Below are 24,345 nucleotides of genomic sequence, written 5' to 3' on the forward strand. Positions count from 1 at the left end.
TATTTTGTTGATAAATTGTCTTTAGGAGTTTTTTGATAAAAGCACTTTGTCCAGTAAAAATAAATTACTTTGTTGGTTGAATTTATGACTGCTGGCAATGGGCAACTACTTTCAAAAGCTGTTTGGTGGGAAGGAGATGAGAATTTTAATGCTGGGTCTTGATGCTGCTGGAAAAACCACAATTCTATACAAGCTTAAGCTGGGACAACCAGTGACAACTATACCGACTGTTGGATTTAATGTCGAAACTGTCCAGTTTAAAAACACCAAGTTTAACGTGTGGGACGTTGGCGGCCAAGACAAAATTCGACCTCTTTGGCGACACTACTATACCGGCACACAAGGATTGATATTTGTTGTTGATTGTTCTGATGAAGACCGCATTGAAGAGGCCAAAGATGAACTACATCGTATTATTAATGACAGAGAAATGAGAGACGCTGTGCTGTTAGTTTTTGCCAACAAGCAAGACCTGCCTAATGCATTGACACCTTCACAGATCACACACAAGCTTGGCTTGCATGGGATGACCAATCACCAGTGGAAAGTCCAACCATCATGTGCCACTACTGGTGATGGACTAGGCGAGGGAATGAGCTGGTTACACTCTCTACAGAAAAAATCATAAAACCGTGTCTGCTGTAGGAAGACACACAAAAACTTTCCACCATGGCTTCCGCTAAAGACGGTAACACAAAAAGTGTTAAAACTGTGGTAAATATTTATTACCTTCATATTGTAGGCAAAGGGCAGTACCACTTTAAACAGTTTCAGTGTCCAGTATGGCTAACTAACTACTTAAGTTTAACATGTGTAAGGTTTGGTTGTTGTTTTTTTGTTACTTACAACCCTAATTTTGACATGCGATTTTTCACACATAGTTCATACAGTATGTTTACAAACAGGTTTTCTCTCTCAGCTTTTTTGGAATTGTTTGTGTAGGTAGTGTAGTCAAATATGTAATTGTCAAAAAATAATGCAATGAATCTAAGATGTTTAACTCCTAGTCCTTAAGGAATTATAATTCACACAACTAAATACTGGCTTCTGTGTTTTTGTCGTACTGGCATATACATGTAAAATATAAACAAATATTTACACAAATGTATATGTTAGTCAGTGTTCTTTAGTGAAACTGATTTCTCTACTAAGATGTACATTCACAATATACAGTGTCAACGCCAAATTTGTATCACATCATTGTGTTAGTTTGTTATCCACATTATTAGTTTGAAGACAACCGCTATCATATTTTTGTTTCAAAAGTATAGCAACTTCATGAAATGTAAAATGTTTACTGCAAAAATTACCAAATATTTAACAAGGTTTTGTTTCGTTTCTACCTGTCAATTTTCTTTAGTTATATAATAGTTTTTTTGTGGCACTTTTTGTTCAATGCTTGGTGGTTTCATACTTCCATTTTACAATGAGTCATCCCCTTTGTGGTTAAATGCTTTGTATGCATAGAAAGGCCCTTAATCATTCACTGACTCCACTGACAAGGGTCTAGCGACAGAAACACAATACTGTATGTCCATCAGTTGCAGTAAACAAAATATGACAGTTTGTTACTGCACATGCAAATATGTTCCTTGATACATATTCCAACTGTTTGTATCATCAAGATGTACATGCAATCATTTTTAGTATAATTTTTTGATTGTTATGTGACATTTAGGAAAAAAACATTCCATTTAATGCCAAAGTTATTGAATGTATGATTCATAGCCTACACACTTTTGCTTCAGAAGTGTTCTTTATCTGTATGTAAGCAGTAAGTCAATGTTGAAGAGCTTTGACTGAATACATGGGTTTAATCTGTCATGGCAAGTCGTGTAGCTCAGCCCGCTACAAATCCATGATAAATGTGGAAGATAAGGTTTTTTGAATGGGTTGCCACAGTGTGACAATGTGATGGAATTGCGGCATGCTGTGCTGTTGTGCACTTCGCTAAACCTTGTACCACTGATTGTGGCCAAAACAAAGTGATAACGTTTTCTTGGTCATGTGAACTTTAAGCCAAAACATAAAACTTAGCTTTTTTGTAAAATTTCCCTAAAACGTACCAGTTTGGCGTTACTAGATGCCACCTGCAACTCGGCTTAGTTAATTTATCCCGCTTGCTTGGCTGTTAGCAGCCGGGTTTTATTTCCGTTTCGCTGTCATCAAGGCTATTGTTGTGTGAATGTGACATCACAGACTGTCATTGATTTATTTCATCACGCTTTGGTATCGAACGCTCCATTTGGTGGCTGAACGTACGACTGCTTACAACGGCGAAAAAAATGAACCAAACAAGCAAAAATACATGTGTGGTGTCCTATGTATCCCCGCTGCCTTCCATTTCTTACTGATTTTTCTGCTATTGTTATTCACGTTACGTCACAGACTATTACATTGTTCGTACGTTTGTTTGAGGACAGTTGAGTGTCGATATCGAAATAGTTCGTACGAATATGTGAAATAAAATCGCCGCGTTATTGCACGCTCGTCATCGCATATCATGACGTCATAGGTGTGTGTCAGCCAAAACGTGACGTCGGCAAATGTTACGTAAGTTGGAAGCCTTTTGGTTGGTATTTATCCTTGAAAGGGCAGTTGCATTACGTTGTAGTTCTGCAAGTGAGGTAGATGAAAGAAGTCTTGGCGACTTACCAGCTGACCTAGACTGCCTATTTTTAAACCCTGGCGTATGTTTTAATGCAACTTCACTCGTTCTGTTTTTGTCCGACTTGCAGTGTTTGACATTTCAGGCTAAATGACGAATTTGCTATCACTCCAACATATGCTTAGAATACGATCAAGTCAATGAATTTAAAGTTTGTTAAGACATTTACTTGTTGGATTTCTGTAATTTTTGTCAAGGAAGGCATAATTTGCATTTTGTAAGAATATTTTACAGAACTAAGGTGAGTGCCATGCATTGTAAAAAAACGTTACAGGAATTTTCTAAATGTCTTTAAGTCTTATTGTGATTGCCTCACAGCAGAGTAGCAAATTTTGCTTGCAATGTTGTGGGTTCGAATCTTGTCTCAACTGTTATGTTCTCGGAATGTTGATGCTAGTTGATTTCTGCCCCTCAAACAAATCAATGAAAAAGAAGTCAACTCTAAAAGACTTTCACTCCTTTTATCAGAGCTGCTACAACCTTAATCCTTTTTGGTACATAGTTTATCACCATGTAGCATAAATAAAAAATCCCGGGAATTACGACACGTTAAATTAAATATTCACCATAAGAAATGAACCACATACAAACACACGCCCGATGGATTTATTACGCAGAAGCTCAAATCAGCGACGTCATTATTGTGGAGGGCTACTTTCTTTTTGTAAGGGGCTAGGGCAGAAAACCGGTATCAAAGTGTTATCATTAAACCTGAATGTCATAACTATGCATGAAACACTACTTGATCATGGTCCACGAAATACCAATTCATAAACAAATGTTTTTACACAAATATTAGGGAATTAAGTAAGTTATATGTGGTCATTAAATAAGTGTCAAGCAGCAAAAACGATTGAAAACACAAATACGACTAGTCAAAAGTAAAACTGCTATAATGACCCAACAACGCAATCCGATTAAATTTATAAGTGCATGTGAACTAATAGATAGATTTAGATACGTTATGACGTCATTACGACGTAGGAATAGCGGGCAACCTCCTCCCCCTCATCGACGCGCGGGATCTTCCGCTAGAGCGACTTATCGAGTCACGTGACATGTCGCGGTCTGCAAAACGAAACATAAATTTTAGAGTTTAAAAAATGGTGAACAATATCAGTTCATTTTCAATGCAGTTTGGTAGTTTCTAGCAGTAAAGTGTGACTGAATGACAATTTCAAAAAATCACAGAATCAGTTTGACAATTATATGTCCACATCTTCTGTTTGTTGCAAACATAAGTTACAGGCCAATTACATTTAGGCCTATGTAGATATTTTTAACCCAAAAGTTTTAATCAATTTGATTGTTGAATAGTTGCTCATGGGCATATTTTAGTGCAAGTTATACCAAGCGCACCAACCCAAAAGGGTCGAATCTGTACCAACATGTCAAAAATATAATTTAAACGTGGTCTTCCATCAGATGGCAAAAAACGGTGATTTTAATGACGGAAATGTATGTGTGTATTATTTTCCCAACCGTTAAAGTTGTTAAAACTTGGTTTGAGCCTTTTTGCTTCGAGTAAGCTTACCGCTAGATCTTCGCCTCATTTTGTCCAAAGACTCGTAAACGTGATCCGATTCAGTCGAGGTGTTCCGTCCGCCTTCTTCGTAATCGTGAATGTGGCGGTTTACTCTAATCGGAGCCTGACGTGGAAATCTCGACTGAGGCAGCTTTTGAGGCTGATTCTGAAACCTACCAGTCCCGTCCTCTCGCCTTGACAAATCTTCATCGCTCCAGGCCAACACATTTGTCATTTGTGGAAAATAATGCTGCTCGTTTGACATTGCCATGCGCTGACGTTCAAGGTCATATCGGGGGTCAAATCCACGATAACTCCCAAGGTTGTCGCCCCCGTTTCGAGTCCGGGTAAGCATTTCGTGGGCAGATATCGGGGGCTGTGCGGCTGCGTAGCGGTCGTATAAAGTCCGAGACCTCTTGTGATCGTCATGGCTTGAGTATCGATCTGACCTGTGGCGACTTGGGGTCGTTGACCTTGAGTAACCCCGATCGTAATCGTGTGGGGTATCACGGCCACTTCGTCGGAATGTTGTAGCGGTAATCCTAAATGGAAAAAGCATATCTTAAATCTTCTTGAACACATCTTTAATCTTCTTCTTAGCCCACAATGTCTTTCTATTTGTACTATATTGGATTGTTTTGTTTTTTAAAGACATGCAGTACAATACGTAGAAAATCGTTTAATACCGCGCTACTCTTTTTTCAATTTACAGCCGTTGCAATGCATTTATATTGCCATAATCTTGCCATTACTTCCTGGTCGAAATTATGAAATGTCACTGCATAAAAGAAAATTACAACACCTTTGAAAATTTCTCGCAGCACAAAATTTTAGAATCAAGACCTTATCATTAGAAACCAAGTCTTCTTTGTTTTGACATCAAATTCTATAAAGGTAAGTACAGCCAGTGGTGGGATTCAAATTTTTTGTCAGTCGGTTCTATCACAAAATTCCTATTTTTCAGTCGGTTCTGTTATAAAAATTCCATTGACTGTAACCAGTAATGCATTACGCATGCTAACCGGTTCGCTGATCTCATAAAATTTCGTAAGATAGTTCTATAGAACCGGTGCGAACCGGCTGAATCCCACCACTGAGTACAGCAGCTGTTATACTTACGTCGAAATCATAGAATCCGAAGCTCTCGAATCTAGGGAAGAACTACGAGATGACCCAGAGTAACCGCTTGTTGATCGACGGCGAGACACCGAGCGACTTCGCCCTCCACCGTGTGATCGTCTACGATGGCCATAAGGTGGCGATGGAGTGCGCTTTTGGATACCGTGAAGACTTCTTTCAACTGACATAGATCTTTTTGAGTAATGGCGATACTCTGAATCTGCGATTAGTTACATGTTTTAAATCTTTCAGGATGAAGCAAGATTGGAACATGAAGTAGATTTATATAATATGCTTTATTTTTCTTGTTTTGGAAGAGTTAAGTTTCGAAAGAAATAACTTCTTGGGTAAACTGTTGCCTTGCAATTAATTTCCCTTTCCGCTAACAAAAACTGTTAGTTTGTGTTTTAAAATGTTACTCTAATATTATTGGTTTACAAAATGATAAGGTAGCCGACCGTAGTCGAATGGCAAACCCAACCAAAAACCGCAAAAATGCATCACCCACCCGTATCACGACGTGGTTTGCGACCTGTTCTGCTCTGATGGCCCCAGGTTGACTCGTCACGGCCACGGTTGACTGAAGGTCCCCTACTTTCTGGAAAACGTGATTCTAAAAAAATATAATTTTCCGTTTAGGTGCCACAGAATACAAAACAACGTAAAACTGTGCTTGGTCCTCTCAAAGTGTTGCAAAAAGGTGGTACCCAGTGGTGGGATTCAGCCGGTTCGCATCGGTTCTATAGAACCGTCTCACGAAATTTCATGAGATTAGAGAACTGGTTAGCATTACTGGTTACTGTCAATGGACTTTTTTGTAACAGAACCTATTGGAAAAATATGACTTTTTTGATAGAACCGGCTGACAAAAATTTGAATCCCACCACTGGTGGTACCGTTACCTTTGGCCGACGAAACTACAGATCTGGACATGGAAGACGGCGCCCTGCTGCCCCCTGTTGGTAAATTGAAAGCCTTGTTGATGCTTGGGTTCACAGATGCCGCACTATGACAACATATTTAAATTTTTTAATATGTAACAATATGAACTTAAGGCACAATAAAGCTGTTACTGCCAGACATAATATATTAACAAATATGTAGCTCTTCCAGCAGTTTTATTATAACAAGCCGACGTTTCGACGCCACATACGATACACCTTCATCCGTGTTATGATAAAAATTATACTGATGCATATAGCTAATATTTTTGCTTGTTGAACTTGAACTTTACAACAACGCATAATTAAACTATGCAGATACGGCCCTGAGGCATCACATGCTTCAAAAATTTACTTTTATTAGTTCTAGTGGTTTTACGCAAAAAAAAAATTTGGCGAATTTTGCATCGTCCACTGAAAAAACCACGAAAACATCAAAGTTACTCCTGAAAAAAGCCTACGTCATAGTGCTTTGGAGCCGACTTGCAGATTTCTTTTCCTGATCCAGACGAAGCATTTCCTTCTGCTTTCGCAAACTCCTAGCCTCTCTTCGTTTGCAATAGAAGCGAAGAAGAATGGCTACGACCAAGAGCGCCACCACTGAAATGACTGCAGGTATTGCAGGATTCACGCCAGCTTCTGGAGGAGGAGTCGAGCTGGGCGCTGCTGTTGTTGCCGGAGTTAATGGGATCTCTTGTTCCCCTGGCAACAAGTCGAACCCTAAAAAGATTGTTGTTCAGTTCATGGTATCATCTAAATCAGTGGTTCGTAACCGGTGGAAAATTAGGTGGCCTCAGTGGTATAGGATCAGCCGGTTCGCACCGGTTCTATAGAATCGTCTCACGAAATTTTATGAGATCAGCGAACCGGTTAGCACTACTGGTTACTGTCAATGAACTTTTTGTAACAGAACCGGCTGAAAAATATGACTTTTGTAATAGAACCGGCTAACAAAAAATGTTAATCCTACCACTGGGTAGTCTACATGCAAAGTGGATAATGGTAAGTGAATGGTACCTAAGCCGTTGTTTCAAGTTTTACTCGAATATCTCCAAGGTTATAAATCTGATTTTTTAGCCACATAGTTCACGGCAATTATTGTTAAACATTATCATGAAAATAACAGAGGGCGAAATCCATGATTGGAGTTCAAATTGAGTGAAAAACTACACCAAAATGATAATAACCACTAGCCGTAAGAAATGTTTACCGTACCCATGTCAGATGTTTCGCCGTTCAAGCCAGGTCGTCTGTTTATGCCAAACTTTCGTCCGCCGTCTGTAAAATATTTTAGTATCTTAACATCTAGCACAGTGGTTCTCAACCAGTGGGCCACAGACCAACAAATTTTTTTTTTTTAAGAATTTACTTTCATTTGTGTCACTACACTCAATTTTACAAGAATAATGCCTTGGGGAGGAATTGAGAAGGAATGTTTTTGTTTTGTTTTTTGTTCTGAACCTATTTTATAGTTGATTTCTTTCTATCTCAAAAATTTACTGGGCCACAGAATTTTTTTGCAATGAAAGTGGGCCACGAAAGAAAAAAGGTTGAGAACCACTGATCTAGCATGTTTTATTGTATTTGGGAATTCGAGAAACTTACATTTTTGACAAACAAACCGGTACGACGGATTGCAAGGAACCGTGGCAAATAAACCACCGGGACTCTGTTGGCCTCGCATGATTGGACATCCAGTTGTTCCCTTTCGCTTTACCAACTTGTTTCGTTGCTAAAAAATCAATCATTTTAGTATTTGCCTGAAATCATTGTAGACACATTTGAGAGTACAGAATAAATAGGAATACATTTCATGTGTAAAAACACCTTTTTTTCAGATATTTTGTTTGAATAGTGATTAGATTAATTGAATTAGGGATATGTCTGGGGTTTTCAGAGACAAATGGTGCTGAAAGACCATAGTCTATTTCCACACTTTGGTTAAATTCAGGTGCTTTACAAGCTAATGTTACGGTTTGCTTCTATCTTTCTATCTCATGCTTTTCTATGAATCTTACAGAAATCTATTTAATAAGGCCAAACAAAGTCGCTAAATTGCTACGAATTATTATTAAACCAGTTTTCTTTCACAGCTTTTCCTTCATATTAAACTTACATAGTAGGTGCCAATCCAAAAGTCGTTTCCACCCCCATAAGCTTTCACTTGAGTTTTCACATAATTAGTATTTGCCGGATCGACGTCCACCAGCCTTGAGCCATCTCTCTCGCACATCGACAATGCATCATCGTAACTAGTGTGAGAACCAAAGCGGTAGCAGGCATCCTGAAAAGTGTCGTAACTTTCTGGACACTCTGTAAACACAAGACCGCTATAAATAAAGAATAAAATAACAAAATACACAACAAAACGATATTTTAGCAAAATATGACGTCATTTACTCCCAACATCTTTTTTTTTTTTTTTACTCCAAACATCTTAAATTGCCGAATATTCGGTTTCGACTGAACCCAAATTTAGCCGATTCGGTACATCTCTAGTTTTAACAGGTTTTTTTCTTTAGTTTCAACACTGTATTTTGCTGTACTTGCGTAAAAGGTTGAGCTCCACATCTACTATACTAAACCAATGGAACAACTTTAATAGTCAAAATACTGACAAGGGCGATTAATACACTACGTTAAAAGTGTTAAAAGATACATTTGTCAGGAGGTTTGTATTATGTTTATAGTATAACCAACAGAAAAAGTCTTTCAATAAAATAACTACCAAGTTACCAACCAACATGTTTTCGAACAATCGTTTTCCCTTAATTACCGATTTTAACAAGGCAAATATACTGCAACATACTTGGCAAAGAAATTGGTCACTATGCATTCTTGTTGACAACGAGGGCCAAAATTGTATACGCAACTAGTAAAAAAGTCTGATCTTGAATTTACTCACCCTCTGGGGGGTTCATTCTTTGTCTTCCTTGAATCACCAAGTCATGCAATCAAACTACGTTCGTATTCCCTTCCAATTTCAGCATAAGATGGTGGCAAATTTAAATCACTTTTTTGCAATGTTGTAACAGACACAGAGATAACTCAAAGTTGTTTTGATAACGGATAAATATACCCTTAGAAAAAGTAAAAAAATATTTACAAAATTTTGGCAAAGTTGCACAACACTTATCACCCAATAATCAACAATCATGACTACCTAATTACTATATAGTTTGAAATAATACAAGTAACCCATAATTCAATGTCTATTTAAAGTACCTAGCCTAACTAGCTCTGAACCATAGGCTACTTTTTGTACAAAGATTAAGCTAATCTAGCACTTTTAAGTACAAACAGTTAACACTATTTGATACAACAGTATCATACCAAAAACTAAACTGAATAAATTTTAGTTTTTTTTGTCTCGAGAATACATAGAGAATTGACACGTAAAATCAACACACATTGACAATTTATACGACCAATAAAACTAAGAAGATATATCCTATCACCGCACAATACGCACTGCGTGATTAGGAACCTAGTTATTTTCATCTCCTGATACTTGCTTGGCAACATTCGTACACGATAGTTCAACACCGCCGGTTGTCTGAAATGAAGAGATTTCGGACGTGCTAACATCGCCTCAGGCAAAAACTACCATAAAATTAAGCTTTGACTTACGACAAGATCAAATTGCTTGTAAACTGAACAACCAACTTGATGTAAGCAAGATTGCCCTGATAATTTCATTGTTAACTGATAAACCTTGTAATCAGCACATAGGCCCGAAGGTGCGGTAATGTAATACAAAAGTATAGAGGTGATCCGCAAATTTGATTATTTGACGTAGCACAAAATACAATGTTTTAGATTAACTTTTCAAGTACAGTTATGATTTTGTATATTATTATACGTCAACGATGACGTAAGTAAGATGCACCCCATCTAACAACAATCGAAATTGAATTGTATTCTATAAATAGTACAAACCGTTCGGGCCGGGTTCGGCATTAGCTTTTTTTTATCAAGCGGGCTTAATTCACGCCTGACTTTACATTCTTTGTCCGCAATTTGTTGGAAGTGTTTTATTTTGCTAAATAACTTGCTGAACTTAACCTAATGCTCAATGCTCTAAAACAGGGGTGGGGAACCTGCGGCCTAAAGGCCACATGCGGCCTCCGAAGAAAAATATACGAAAATGTATGTTTTGTGGATTTTGTCTCCCATTACTATTTGATAAGTTCTAGGGCAGCGGTGTTCACTTTCTGTGGGACTACCAAGAGCTCATGGCTCTACAGTCTACAATCTTACTTGCGTAACAAAGAAAACAATTGTTTGCGCATAATCTAATTTCTAAGCCTTTTCTGTGATGTCACAAGCTGCCCTTAGATCATTGATATGTGTAAACAAGCGCATCTACTCGTGAAATAAATCCTGAATGTTGTAGTGAAGGTGGAAATGTAGTGGGAAGTTTGTTTATCTTTATTCAGCTTGGAGCGTAATTCCCACGACTTTGCAAGAGAAAATGACACAACGACCATTCCGTAAATCAAAGAGTTTGAACACCACTGTCCTAGGTCTAGGAAATAGTCTATGCGGCCTACACAAGTGTCAATAAGCCTTTATGAACAAAAAGGTTCCCCACCCCTGCTCTAAATCGTCCTGTTTAAGTCTTCGTCTATTATTGTCCATTGTTCTGTTTTCTTTATTATAAGCCTGTCAATCAAAGTTTCGGGCCTAAACGGGCTTCTAAAAAACGCTTGTGGTTCGGGCTGGGTTTTGGGCATATTTTTGGGAGGTTCGGGCTCGCAACTATTTCGTTTTTGCCTTTGACAAACAAAACGGCTACGTCAGTTGACATGTCTGGCTGTATTTAATATTTTTTTGCAAAATAATATACGTAGCATCGCAGAATAAATTTGTGTGTTTATGTCAGAAAAAAATACCACACCAGTGAACTTGGTCTGAAAAGATATTCTACCTTTGGACGCCGATTGTTTCAAGTGTATTGTGCAACGACCTTTATTGCATAGGACTGTAAGCACATCAGCATAAACAAAAATAATGGAATACCAATGCCACCGTCGACATACCATCATACTGTTACATGCGGAACATAGTGTATAAAAGAGGCTTGTACTGTTAAGTGTATACGTTATATAATGAAACTACACGTTTCACACTTTTTGAAACTGTGTAACAATTTAACAAAAAATTCACACAAAAATTTCTGGCAACATACTTCGAATAAAAAAATTTGGATGTCGAATCTGAGCAACTAGTGAGCAAACTTGACATTAACAAGCAATATGATTCAAATCGTAAACAGAAACTCAAATGAGTTATATATAATTGCCGGTTTAGCAAAATGGAAAGTTTATTAAATATGCCCGGTAACAACACTGTATTCAGGAACTCACAGTTTTGCAACCACAAAGAAAACAAATGAACGTATAAACTGAAAAATGTGTGAAGATGTTTGTATCGGTGGAACAGTCGAACGACTTTACTTAATAGTGGTAAAGGGTATATGTCTCAAATGAAGAAGGAAGTAGCAGTATTCGTTTCACATGAAATACGGTACTAATTTTCGTTACGCGAATATTTTCAAAAACAAATACAGCTGCTGTGACAAAAGCCTTCGCTGCATCATTTATTTTCTAATGCGACCGCTTTTGGCACGATAGTAATTTTTGCTTTGAATGTTTGTCATATATAGCGGTTCTCAAAGTGAGTTCTGCGGACAAAAGGGGAACAAAAATCAACCGATTGGGGCAAAAGTATTTTTATAACTTTATGTAATATCTCATATTGCAACCGTCAGAGCATATTGCAACCATCAAACATTTGACAGGTACAGGGATATAAAGTATTCCTTTAATATTAATTTCAAGTAACAAAAGAGGCGATTGTTCGCGCACAATTTTATTTTTGTTTTGTCTTGTTGGTGACGTAATAAATTGAGTCATTCCCACGCAAGGTAGTCTTACAAAACTAAACAAAATGCGTCCTACATTTATTTGTAAGAATACTTTCGCAAGTTCTAAATTATCTTTTGTTTGATAACTCCAGGTTTTGTTACGCAAAGGCCTATTTAGTTTTACAAATATATTTAGCTTGGACGGCCAGTGCTCGAAGAAATTGTGAAGAAACCGTTGTGACAAAAAGTTGAAACTTTGAGAACCACTGCTATAGCGTAACACATAAGCTCACGTAAAAAATATATAATACAGGCTAACTGGTTTTTGACTTTTCTAAATAGGGTCGAATCCAGTCCCGAACAATCGGTAGAGACTGAAAATACCAAAAATCTGCTTCGTCTGCAGTGAGTTTTGCATTAGCATTTCGTGGCAAGTCATTTTGCGTTTTTGTCCTTTTTCTTTCTTCGCGATAAGCAAAGTTTACATCGTGATCACTCATCCATGAAACTGTCGACACGGTCGAATGATCTTCAGATTTTAACTTTTCGATTTGTCGCTTTTCGTGGTTGTGTTTTTTTGTTGTTTTCGTGCTGGTGACGTCATGATCTCTACTTTTGACGTCATCGCCGTGACGTGTCTTTTGCACGGCGGTGGTGTTCGCTGATTGGCTCACATGCTTTGACTCAACCTTTGTTTTCTCAGTAGTTGAGTTTTTGGTTATTTTCTTTGGCGTTGGTTGGCTTGTGTGGTTAGATTTTGACTTTGGTCGTTCTTTATCGGGTTTGCTCTGGTGAGCTGAATCCTGCCAAAACAGCCAAGCGTTAATAAAAACCAACTGTTGACAACTTTTTGAACGGAATGCGATGTAATCCTAAAAAAATATTACTGACTTTTTTGAATAGTTTTGTGAGTCCAAGGCTATAAGCTTTAAGTTTGCATTTCAACAAGATCGGTATTAGAATTACCAATGTAAACAGCAAACGAACTGTCTATCCCATAGGGTTGTAAACTAGGGGGTAGGTGCACTAAAGCAGGGGGCACGAAATACCGTTTCAAAATTAAGACCTTAAGACCTATTAATGAAAATGTTAAGAATGTTTTTCAAAAAACGTTTTCATCTTCATGCCCCAAAAAGATTGTCAATTTTTATTCACACTGCTATTGTGTTCACTTCTTCACTCATTTTAATAATAATAATAAGGCATGAAAAATTTGTGAAAGTTTAATAAATTCGAGGGCTTAAAAAGTCCAGTTCCATACCTGTGTGGTGACTTCGGCAGGTTTGCTTCGTCTCACGCAGTTGACTAAAAAAGACAAAGTATCGTTGAATTTTTCTTGAAGGACTTGATTCGCCTTTAAAAGCTCGATCACATGTTTTTGATAATCGGCAATTCGGGCCTTGAGTTTGTCCACTTGAGCCTAGGAAAGAAACGTAGTGTGTCAGTAACAGATAACATACAACTATCGTATGTTTGATATCTGGGGTGTGATGGCCCACGGGGACGTTTGGATTTCAAATGAGTGTGGTCCTAGGACAGTGGTTCTTAACCGCGGGTCAGATGCATCCTTAAGTCAACCATTTACTGCAAAAGTATTCCCTCAACAACATTCAAGACTAATTTCATCTATAATTTCGCAAGACGCTTCAAAAAATCCGAAGGTTGTTTGTTACATCACAGACAAGGCTAACAGTATCAATACCTTTGTTGTTGTGCGCAAATAAATGCCTTTCGTATGTTAATTGTGACACAATAAATGAGTATTGAAAGCAGAGAAGACTCTTCGATACTCCACACTATTTTACTCTCTCAGTCTCACGGAAGCACTTTTCAAATAAGATTGCAGTAAGCCTTTAAGCTCTTGCAGGCCCCCACAAAAGCGCTTTACAAAACTATTTCATAAAGGTCAAGAACCACCGTCTTAGGAAGTATTTTATTGCGTATTGTTAGCGAACGAATCCAGTTCTGTTTTGGTTTTTAGATGGATTAAGGCAGTAGTTCTCAAACTGTGCGTCGCGACGCCCTGGTGCGTCGTTCCAATTTTTCAAGGGCGTCGCAGAATAGTTCCGTTTCGTGGCATTTTGTTGTTGTAGTAATAAACACAACTTTAATAATAGGTTTCCTGATTAACTTTATTTACTGGTGCGCCGCAAGTCCAGAAAAACTTGTCCAGGGGCGTCGCAACAAAAAAAGTTTGAGAACCACTTGATTAAGGCGTTTGGTGCTATTTCTTCTGCAATCTAAGAACACATCTAAATATCTGCATCGCACCACCCTTCCCATATTTTCCGTGCCATTATTTTGGGAGAAGCATCGCGAATCCGACGGCTTAATGAATGCGACGAGCATTTTCTAGAAAGCTTGGCGCGACTGGAAATAAAATGTGCCAACTCGTCGTTCCCAAAGAATATTACTGAAACCTGCATCAGTACAGCAAAAGGATGGATTGAAAGATTCCCAACTTCTGCTAATGCGGATAAAGATATTATTCCTTGGGCAACTGCTTTCCCACATTTTATAAAGCTTTCTTCAAAGGAAAAGGCGTTAAAACCCCAAGCAAGAGTAGTATTTAAAAAACCACTCACATTGGGAAACATTCTTATTAATTACAGACGCCTGGCGCACAATGTCGACAACTACAACGGATTATCGGCTCCTTGTGGAAAATGTGCATTATGTGGTCACTATGGCAACCGCAAGTCTATGGTGACAGAACAACGTAGCCTTAGAACTCAGCACGGACGGAACATCTTACTAAAGCAGTCTCTCACTTGCAAGAATTACGGGATTTATGTGGCAACCTGTCTGCTCTGCAGCAGCCAATATGTCGGCCAAACCAAAAATAAATTCTGTACACGTTGGACGGGCCATCGTACGACCTGGAATTCCTTCCAATTAGACAGCTTCAATCAACACAGTGACAATGCGTCACTTAGCCAACATTACGCATTCAAGCACGCCATCGCGTATTCAAAAAAACCGGACCTGGCTGAATGTTTCAAAGTAACGTTTGCTGAGTGTCCTGATGCCGCCCTGTTGGACCAGGCTGAAGCCAAATGGCTAAAATTAACCGGCGCTACTATCAACATTCAGCGTATGATACTGTCTAAAATCAGATAGTCAATTTATTGGTTGCCTCGTATGTCGCATTTTTGTATTTTGTTTATGTTGTTTCATCTGCTTTCGTTATCGTTGCGCCCCCCTTTGCCTCTTATCTCCTATTGTGCCCGTTCGAATGCTAGGCGCGTTTCATCCGCGTCTCTGATAAGACTTGATTGGTGCGCGGGTTTGGGCGTCATTGCTTGCCAGACCCATACGCGTACAGTTAGCGCCTTTCCACCTGTGAAGTGGTTTGGGTGTTGGTTTTTAGCCTGTTGATGTTTTATCTTCATTTTATTGTTGCTTTTTTCTCGCTTTTACAGAACTGACGATGCCAATAGGCGAAATATATATTCTTAAACCTTTAACGACTGATTCTGTTTCTCTGGAAACCTGTTTCCATAATTAGAGTGACACATCTAAATATACTTGTAGCTGTTAAATCAATTTTAGCGTGTTTGTCACTCAATGAAGTGAATGTGCGCGGCCCGCGGTCTAATCCTGTCAAACGTATTTGGCCCATTGAGGTTGCACACCCCGCTTTATATCAATGTCCAAGTGTTTTGTTTGGGTACATCATATTTCACATTAATTTTACATATTGTTACTGACTATATTGTCCCGGAAAAGCTCATGTCGTGGGTTCGAATCCCACCACAGACCAGATTTTTCTAGCCTATACCTTGCCATATGCGAATGCTTGGTGATCGGGTGATTCAGTATCAGGCCTTTAGTTGGCCTGGTGTACTACGGCGACTATATATATATATTTTTTAAATGTTCTGCATTTTGTAAAGCACAGAATGAGCCAAAAGGAACTGTTTTTGAACTTCTTTTTAAGTGCGCTTTAGACTTAATCGTTACCTTGCATTCGAAACAGTCTTTCTTTTTTTGCACATTGCGTAGCTTCCTCTGAATCGGAGCTGAAAAAAATAAACAAATTGTAGCCTAGTCACTTTTTGTGGTGACCAGCATTTAACAGCAAATTTGCACGCATGCCTTTACCTAATGACAGTCTGATAAAAAAGCGACGACAAGATACGACCAAAACGTATAACTTTAATAATATTTTGTGTCTATAGGCATGGCTTTTCAGCATGCTACCATCAACAAACTTGAGTGCCGTAAGGTGGCTACCATACCACATACGGTCTGTGCCTTGCCATCAGCTACACTGATGAGACCTTGCAAGTCGAAACTGTGATCAATATCTGCAGCTTACAAATGACATTTTTTGCAAAATAAATTCACAACGTTTTTTCTCTATTAATCGGGGCGTTTTCAAATGATAAATTTCTCCAGCGGTTTCCCAAAATTTGGACTTGCAACTACAACTACAGTTTTTGGTATTTAAATGAAACACTTGCGGTCTCTTAAAACTACTTAGCGGTCACCCAAACCAAACCTTAAAAAACCCTGGTTGCTACTAAGGCGTTACAAGAAAAACGATTTAAATATGTTACTTAAAAACAGATTTCCATTGGTTTACTTCGGATCGCTTTAGAACAGCGGTTCCCAAACTGGGGTCCGCGGTCCTTTAGGGGTCCGTGAGGCAATTTTGGGGGGACCGCGAAGCGGTTGAAGTAATTCTATAATCTTATTTGGCGTCAGTTTGTGCCACTAAATAAGTTTAAATCAAAGTAGAATTGAGAATCTACTGTCTCCATTGCTAAACAATGGACTTTATTGAATGACAATTATCAAAAATGCAATTGTTCGCGCACAATCGTAATGTTTTTGTCCTGTTTGTGATATCACAGTGGTTCTCAAAGTATGGGTCGCGACCCAAACATGGGTCGCGCAGGGTCAAAAAATGGGTCGCTCTGTGGTGATTCAAATTTCTGAGAGTTTAGATGGCACCCAGTTATAGTACTACCATAGCCAAATACAGCCTCACTCGACCGTTGTTCAGCAAAATGAACCAATCATTACAACATACAGACAACAACCTTTCAATTTACTGTTACGCACACGGCTATTGCAACGTGTTAGCACGGGTGAAAGGAGGTTAGTCATGCGAAACTGAACTTGAAAACGAACAGTTAGCGTTCAAGGATGAGTACAAGAAATAAAAAATACTTTTTTTGTTGTTTGAGGCTTGGGTCGCCAGATGTACATGAGGCTCACATTTGGGTCGCGCACAAAAAAGTTTGAGAACCACTGTGATATCATATGCTGTCTTTGGATGATTGTTATGCGCAATTTTGCATAACTAGCTAAAATCCTGCAATCAACTTTCGTTTTTATGAAATACACATTTAGGCTTAAGGACCGCGAGCCCTCGAAATAATGGCAAAGGGACCGTTTTGAAAAAAATATAAAAAAGTTTGGAAACCACTGCTTTAGAAAAACAAAATAAATGACCCATACACATACTCTGGTGGTCAGAGCAGACAAATGATATAGGTCGTTGTCTGTTGGCTAAAGGCAAACCAAAAACAACATTTTGTGCACATAACCGTATGAAATACATAACTATGTGCTGTACTTTTGTTGAGTCATGCGACCTAAATCGTCACAATGACAAGTGTTAGCCACAATATGCATTATGACTCACATGGTTTATGGTGGTGTGGGGGGTTGAATTCTACAGCATCCATTTGTATCAACACAACGATTACCGCAAGCAAACTGATTGCTGCAAGCATCGGTAGCACCACTCGCGGTGAACATAATTTGACGGCTACTGGGGAGGAAGTTTCAGTTATCATATTACCACAGTTTAGCTGCTACCTACGGATTCTATTGAATGCTGTAAAAAAATATCCAACGGTTTATTTAATCCCGTTTGGTACTTACGTATGCGTGAAAATTCTGAGTATCTACTGGCAGACGGTTTTTATAAACCCTGCACTCGTAAACATATAACACTATAGATTCTGTACTGTAAGCCTTCGCATTTATGCAGGAATCATTTAATACGCTGTATAAAAGTAGCACCAATTACAAAACAGTTTTTCCGGTATCTTTGTACACCAACAATTACGTAGGCTATACTGTTTCTTAAGGCAAAACACATGCAACAAAGGCTTGACATTTATTGTATTGCGTCTGTTTCTGTCGCACAGCTACCACAAAAACAACGTTATACACTATTTAGTAATGCACCAACACAAAAGCAAAAGACTACAAAAAACAAGTCGATGCCCTCAATTGCGTTGTGTGCAAGCAATCGCTAACCAACAGCAATTTATCAAATCAACCCTAATAATAACAACTGATCGTGTTAATATTAAGGTTTCACTTTCCGTCTTCGTCTGTTGTTGAACGACTAACAAGGTTGTTGAACGACTCACACACGCTTTGTGACTGGCTAATAGTAAACAAAACGACAAATACGACTGTGCGCGAGAAATTGGAAACGGAAGGTACTAGCCGCATAATCCTAGTAATTAATGGCACATAATGCGTGACGTAATGCTCAGTCACTTAATGACCTTGCCAGCGGGACACATATTTCTTTAGGCGCATGAACATATTTATCACACAGGCACCTATGCAACAGACGTTTGCAGGCCTTTAAACAAACAATTTTACACGAAAAATATCTTAGCGCCGTGTACATAGTGACGCCTCAATAGATTGCCATTGTCCAGTTCGTTGACTTTGCGTTAAGCTGAAAACAAACGTTACTGGGGGAAAGTTTGATTTCAGTTACACTGATTTAGTGGTTGCTGCAATGTTTTGTTTCTTCTGCAACAGATTTGGACAGGCGCATGTCAGCAAGTACTGTGAATTTCGAAATTACCTGCTTGCTTTCAAAACTTTAAACTAACTAACTATCCAAACTAATTGTTGTCATAACCCAACAGACATTTTTCAAAATATGCGCTAAAGCAGTTACAAGTCCAACGTATTGCAGTTTATATCCCATCATTCCTTTAACGAAAAGCCACATTCCCAATCCTAGCAAATGCCAACTATACCTACAACCTTAACCCACCAATTTAGCCTTCAGCGGTTTCATCGGTTCGTCACCTCCTAAATGCCTAGCAGCTATTTCCAGCTGGTAAATGGTTTTGTGCAATGTTGCAGCTACGATTTCTTTAGTAAAACAGAACATTGTATGTATGTATTTAGCTACAGGTTTCTGGCATAACCTTACCTTGGGACGCTTAGGACCAATAAGCAAGTGCAAACCTATTTTACACAATTTGCTGAATTCAATATTTGGTTCAATACAATCCTGTCAGACACTTTAACAATACAGAACCGGTGAAACGTGTCGACACGGAAAAGGACTCACCTTTACTTTTGTTCCTGACAGGGTTTCTCGTTACGTCTGTAACTAAGCAAAACAAGGTCCTACCTAACTGGCCCGAATGAAACTAAGGGTAAAACCCCACCCAGCACTCTTTGTACACCCTAAACAGCCATCCTTTTGCCTAACAAGCGAAGCGGAAAGTTTTTCGACAGTCTAGCCTGGGCGAATCGCTTGAAGCTGTACAGTTTTTTTTATTGTCTATCTCAGGCCATGCATTAACAACTCAAAACCGCAGAACGTTTCACGCCTGTAAAGTTGCAATATTAATGACACTAAGGTTAGATTATACAGATGATAGAAACTAGCATGCCTCGTGATAAATTCAGTTGTAATTATAACCTGCTGCTATATTTGGTTACGTTAAGTTAAAAGGCACAGGAAATGCCTGCCGTGAATAATGCAGTTCCCACGCAAAATATCCGTTTAAAGTCGTGTTTCGTCAGTAACACCTTGTAAAAATTACAGTCAATGGTATAAAAGAGAACTGCTAAACCAACGTGTGCAGAAATAAACTTAGGCAAGGTAAACCTAACAGACATCACCGTTAATAACCGCAACAACCACTGAGCTACTTTTGTTACCGCTGCGCACATATTGTCTGCCAATTCACTATATCCCCTAAAAGCGCTATTACACAAACAGCAACTGTTATACTAACCATTGTAACGTACTTTATGTTGTTTGCAACAATCAAGAACTGTAGACTATCACTGTTGACTGATATACCCACCTTGTGCATATTCCATAAACAACTTCTTGGTATAAAGGCGATTTTTAGAAGATTTTTTAAGCATAAAATGAAAGTTGTTTTTTATGGTGGGGGAAAAACGTCAATACGGTTCAGGGAATTTACTATCAGTTAATAATTAACGACTCTGCGACGGTGTCAACTGGTTGTTGAGTTATTACAAGCGGGTCCAATGTTCTGTGGTGCCCCGGATTTGGCAGTTTCTCGAAGTTGCGACATCCTCTGGTTCAAATTCGTCCACTCCTCACTGGCTTTCCACAACTTTTCCGCGACAACGCCGTCGCACATGTCTTTTGTGTCCTCCACTTTCTTACAGTCGCTTATAAACAGTACATCTTAGATAAAATGTGCGAGAACTTACGAGACTGCTATGGCACCAAGCAGCTTGTACAATATATTGTGTGAAATAAACGCCATAGGGGTATATTTGTGTAAAGAGAGTTACAATAGGAAGATTTTACCACTGTTAGTCAGTGCAGACAGAAAATTATTGAATGCTAAAGGCGTAAAAAGGTTATGATCGACTGATACGGCTAAAATATACATCGCATGATTTACATTAAACAAATTATTCTTACAAGCCGGTCAACAAATCTCTTTTAGAAGGTACAAACCAAATCAATAGAGCATTGAAAAAAAACTCTACCTACTCGAAATATGCCCCGGTAACGTTGGCTAAAGCCGAATCGCACGCAAGGTAAATGGAGGTTTGTGCTGCTTGTCGTGGTGTTCGCATCGCCATCCACGTCAGTGGTTCTGGAGAAAATATTAGCGGGGTTAAAAAGGCATTTCGATGCTGTCGCAAACAGGGTTAGGATTAGATACCATGCAACGAGTTAAGTTAGGTCAAGCTTGGAGTGGGTGGAGCGTTTTCAAAAAAGTCTGATGAGTCGGACGTCTTACAACACATTAAGCAATGGTTGAAATTTGTCTTATCCGACTGGCAAAGTCATTTTTTTGTCGGAGAAAACTCAAACCTTCCTTTAAATTGGTCGCATATAAAAATGCCCGCCTCTGCGACCGACAATAAAACAAAACGCTTTAAAGTGATTTGTTTCAACTGGAGTTCATTAAGCACCTACTGTCGATTTGTACACACTCTTAGCCCAACTGACAACTTTAAGGAATCAGAATCAGACTCATAGGTGTAAGTTCAGAAAAACCACTTAGTCGTTCACCCTTTGGTTTTAAAGATATATATATATTTCGCTATTACAGCATCGTCAGTATTTACGAACAAGCAGAAAGATAGGTCTATGATGAGCATCCTAAGCAATCTAGCATTAATTAAACCCAAGTATTAAAGCACTTTGGATTTTGCTTACGGAGACATATATTATTTAAAAAAAGTTTGCCAAACAAACCAATATTTTGAAAAGCTGGCTTGTAGTAAATGAGCCTTACTGAACATGTGGACTCCAACGGAATAGAAAGGAACATTTGCATGTCGACCAATACCAGTGTGGGCGACCCCAGGATTCACACAGTTGCATGTAACTCGTTTCTCCAGGTTTTCTCTGCTCCTGTCACTGAGGACTTTTGTGAACATGACATTGGCCAATTTGCTTTGGTAATAAAGTTCAGTCAGACGATTATCTCCTTTCAGTTCATTCTTTTCTATGTCATCAATGTCCACCTTGAAGAAATTTAAATATGCAAAGCATTTCAGCATTTTTGTCCATTGAATTTATTGCAAGGAACATTGTATTATGTCATTCAGAACATTTTTTAGTGGTTTCTTTTCCTATCAAGGCCCACAGTTTTTCTCAGAAATGTTTTGTTAGATTTTAGGGCCTCCTCAACTGCCCCAGCAACATCCCCCCTATTGTGTTTACCCACAATGCGCCAACCTCACTTTCTTGTAAGCCCCAGTCACACAAGGGTATATAATATGGTGTGGCTGCAGCACATTTAGCCATTATCCACCAATTGTGCCCTTCACTGTTTCGTGCACCATGCCCTTTTAAAGTTGTGCAGTTACTTCTAGCTTGGTGATTATATTTGTGCTAGTGTGTTGCTATTTTTTTCTTTCACTAGGCAAAATAAACTAATCTTGTTCCGTTATTTGGAACATAACTATTTGGTATGTTAAAAAAATCACATCAAGTGGGAAACAAATGGCCAAACTTCATACAAACCTTTCCCTTCTGATAGGCATCAGAGGTAACATTGATTACTCTTCCTGGAGATTCCCCATTTGTTAACTGATCCAACAAAAGATTGGTAAGAAGAAAATGCCCTGCAAATTTGTAGTTGTATTGGTTTGTATACATTAGTGCTAAAAACTGCTTTTCACAAAATTTTCAGTCTACCTAAGTGGTTAACACCAAATTGCCTTTCGAAACCATCATCAGTGTTTGGTGTTGTTTTTGGAGATCTTGGTTTCATAACTCCAGCATTGTTAACTAGCACATCAATATGTTGCTGTTCTGAAAAAAAAATTTTACTGGCCTGTTTAGGCATAGGTGGTACTAACATATAGTGTCAAAAATTCTTTAATTTTTATTAGGTATTTCTGTACAAATGAAAACATAGAAAAAGTGGAAAGCAAATTTTGTGTCACATAAAAATACAGTAAATGATATTGAAACAAAAATACACTTAAAAATTGGAAAAAAGTAGGAGTTATTTAATTTTAATCTAAACATACCATTTTTTATTTCTTTGACAAATTCTGTAACTGAGTCTAAGTTGGCAAGATCAATAAAGTGACATTTGACATTTTTGTTTTGTGAAACATTTCGAATTTCTACTGCTGTTGCTGCACATTTTCCCATATGGCGGCATCCTAATATAACTACAGCACCTGAAATAACATTTTTAATTTTCTTATCTTTTATGAAATTTTTATTATTTAAAAAAATATTTTTATGAAACTAAACCAACTTTATCACAGTTTTAAGCAACAATTTTAAATGTATACAGATTTAAAGAAGAAAACTGTTATTGTGTTCATATCCATACCATTTTTAAGGGATGACTTTAAATCTTAAATAGCAATGCAAAAAACTCATAAATTTGCAAACTCTGATACATTTGCCTTAAACATACCCCTTTTTGCAATTTCCTTTGCAGTTTCCTTCCCAATTCCTGTATTAGCTCCAGTGATAAGAACCACTTTTCCATCCATTCGATCATTGCTTGGGCATTTTCTTCCTCCAGTGTATTCTCTGCCCAACAACAACAATTTAATGATTATTAAACGGGTCCAATATTTAGAACTTAAAATGGAACATCAGTTAGTTTAATTAAAACAGAACAAAATACCTCAAAAGAAAGACTCCACCAAATAAAGATGCAGTGAATGATATTGGAACAATCACCCGATTAAACACCGGACTGTTAATAAAACTCATTGTTCAGTAATAAACAAAATACCGAACTGAACTAACTCTTATGTTTTCAATTTTTTCATCACGATCACATTGAAACACGGGAAAGTCCCTTAAGCAAAAATATCACTTGCAAAGGTAAAAAATAATTTAATTTTCAATAAATTTAACATGTATTTTTTGAATTTTAGTGACGGACTGATTAATTTTGTTGTGACATTACAAAAACATGTGCTACTGTCAAAAGCACAACACCTTGTTCACGGCAAATCTGATACCACTTGTTTTGAATACATTTGTTTAAAAACCCTTTATTTGCTTTTTTGCAGTAATAGAAAAGCAACGGTAGAATTGCAAATCCAATGTAGGTTTAAAAGATGTACCACATGTATTCCTATTTCAATTTATTTTGTGAAGATTAGGAGAAAGTGAAAAGAGTTCTCACATGATGGCGCTGTTTTGGTCTTTGAATCTTAAAACTTACGCCCGAAAAGGTATCTGATTCTTTGTCACTTTGATAACGATAAAACGAACGTTTGCGGCGCATTGCGTAATTCATTGTGAAACCACGAGTTACTCGTGACTGCACGGTAAGGCAACGTGGCAAATTGGATTTAAAACATTACAGAATTACTCAAAACAATGCTGGTATAAATATGCGTGTTTTTTCACTTTGCGCCAAACCTATTTCAGAGCTTTGTAATAGAGAATTGTCGTTGCATTTGCTTTAGCTACTCTAACTATTAGCAGTGTGTGAAGTTTGCAAAACCTTTGTAGTAT

The 24,345-nt window shown here is 38.1% G+C and overlaps 4 protein-coding genes across 5 annotated transcripts; 1 reads left to right on the top strand and 3 right to left on the bottom strand.

Annotated features, from left to right (window-relative positions):
• Positions 1-3: 3 nt before the first annotated feature.
• LOC145214581 (ADP-ribosylation factor 6-like) lies at positions 4-2,485 on the top strand. Its single transcript, XM_080083142.1, has one exon. It carries the CDS (start codon positions 98-100, stop codon positions 626-628), a length of 531 nt encoding a protein of 176 aa, XP_079939268.1. The 5' UTR covers positions 4-97; the 3' UTR covers positions 629-2,485.
• A 773-nt stretch (positions 2,486-3,258) lies between these two features.
• Positions 3,259-9,352, bottom strand: LOC145214708 (uncharacterized). Its single transcript, XM_080083292.1, has 10 exons — positions 9,159-9,352; positions 8,370-8,566; positions 7,859-7,985; positions 7,469-7,531; positions 6,715-6,973; positions 6,215-6,318; positions 5,821-5,925; positions 5,313-5,532; positions 4,203-4,735; positions 3,259-3,736 (listed from the first exon to the last, which is right to left on the bottom strand). Exons 1-10 carry the CDS (start codon positions 9,172-9,174, stop codon positions 3,642-3,644), a joined length of 1,719 nt encoding a protein of 572 aa, XP_079939418.1. The 5' UTR covers positions 9,175-9,352; the 3' UTR covers positions 3,259-3,641.
• Positions 9,353-11,190: 1,838 nt separating this feature from the next.
• Positions 11,191-17,966, bottom strand: LOC145214032 (uncharacterized). The gene is made up of 4 exons (XM_080082458.1): positions 17,779-17,966; positions 16,086-16,144; positions 13,384-13,542; positions 11,191-12,925 (listed from the first exon to the last, which is right to left on the bottom strand). Exons 1-4 carry the CDS (start codon positions 17,930-17,932, stop codon positions 12,437-12,439), a joined length of 861 nt encoding a protein of 286 aa, XP_079938584.1. The 5' UTR covers positions 17,933-17,966; the 3' UTR covers positions 11,191-12,436.
• A 1,937-nt stretch (positions 17,967-19,903) lies between these two features.
• Positions 19,904-23,664, bottom strand: LOC145214834 (retinol dehydrogenase 13-like). Of its 2 annotated transcripts, none has more exons than XM_080083439.1 (8): positions 23,501-23,663; positions 23,285-23,403; positions 22,884-23,039; positions 22,546-22,662; positions 22,372-22,472; positions 21,638-21,869; positions 20,884-20,989; positions 19,904-20,552 (listed from the first exon to the last, which is right to left on the bottom strand). In XM_080083439.1, the coding sequence occupies exons 1-8, from the start codon at positions 23,587-23,589 to the stop codon at positions 20,372-20,374; spliced, it is 1,101 nt and encodes a 366-aa protein (XP_079939565.1). In that variant the 5' UTR covers positions 23,590-23,663; the 3' UTR covers positions 19,904-20,371. The 2 variants fall into 2 exon arrangements, with proteins under 2 accessions (XP_079939565.1, XP_079939566.1); XM_080083440.1 differs by having other exon boundaries at positions 20,486-20,568; positions 23,501-23,664.
• Between the last annotated feature and the right edge of the window lie 681 nt (positions 23,665-24,345).

Source organism: Phallusia mammillata, chromosome 2 (assembly GCF_965637545.1).
Source record: "Phallusia mammillata chromosome 2, kaPhaMamm4.hap1.1, whole genome shotgun sequence".
Lineage (NCBI taxonomy): Eukaryota > Metazoa > Chordata > Ascidiacea > Phlebobranchia > Ascidiidae > Phallusia > Phallusia mammillata.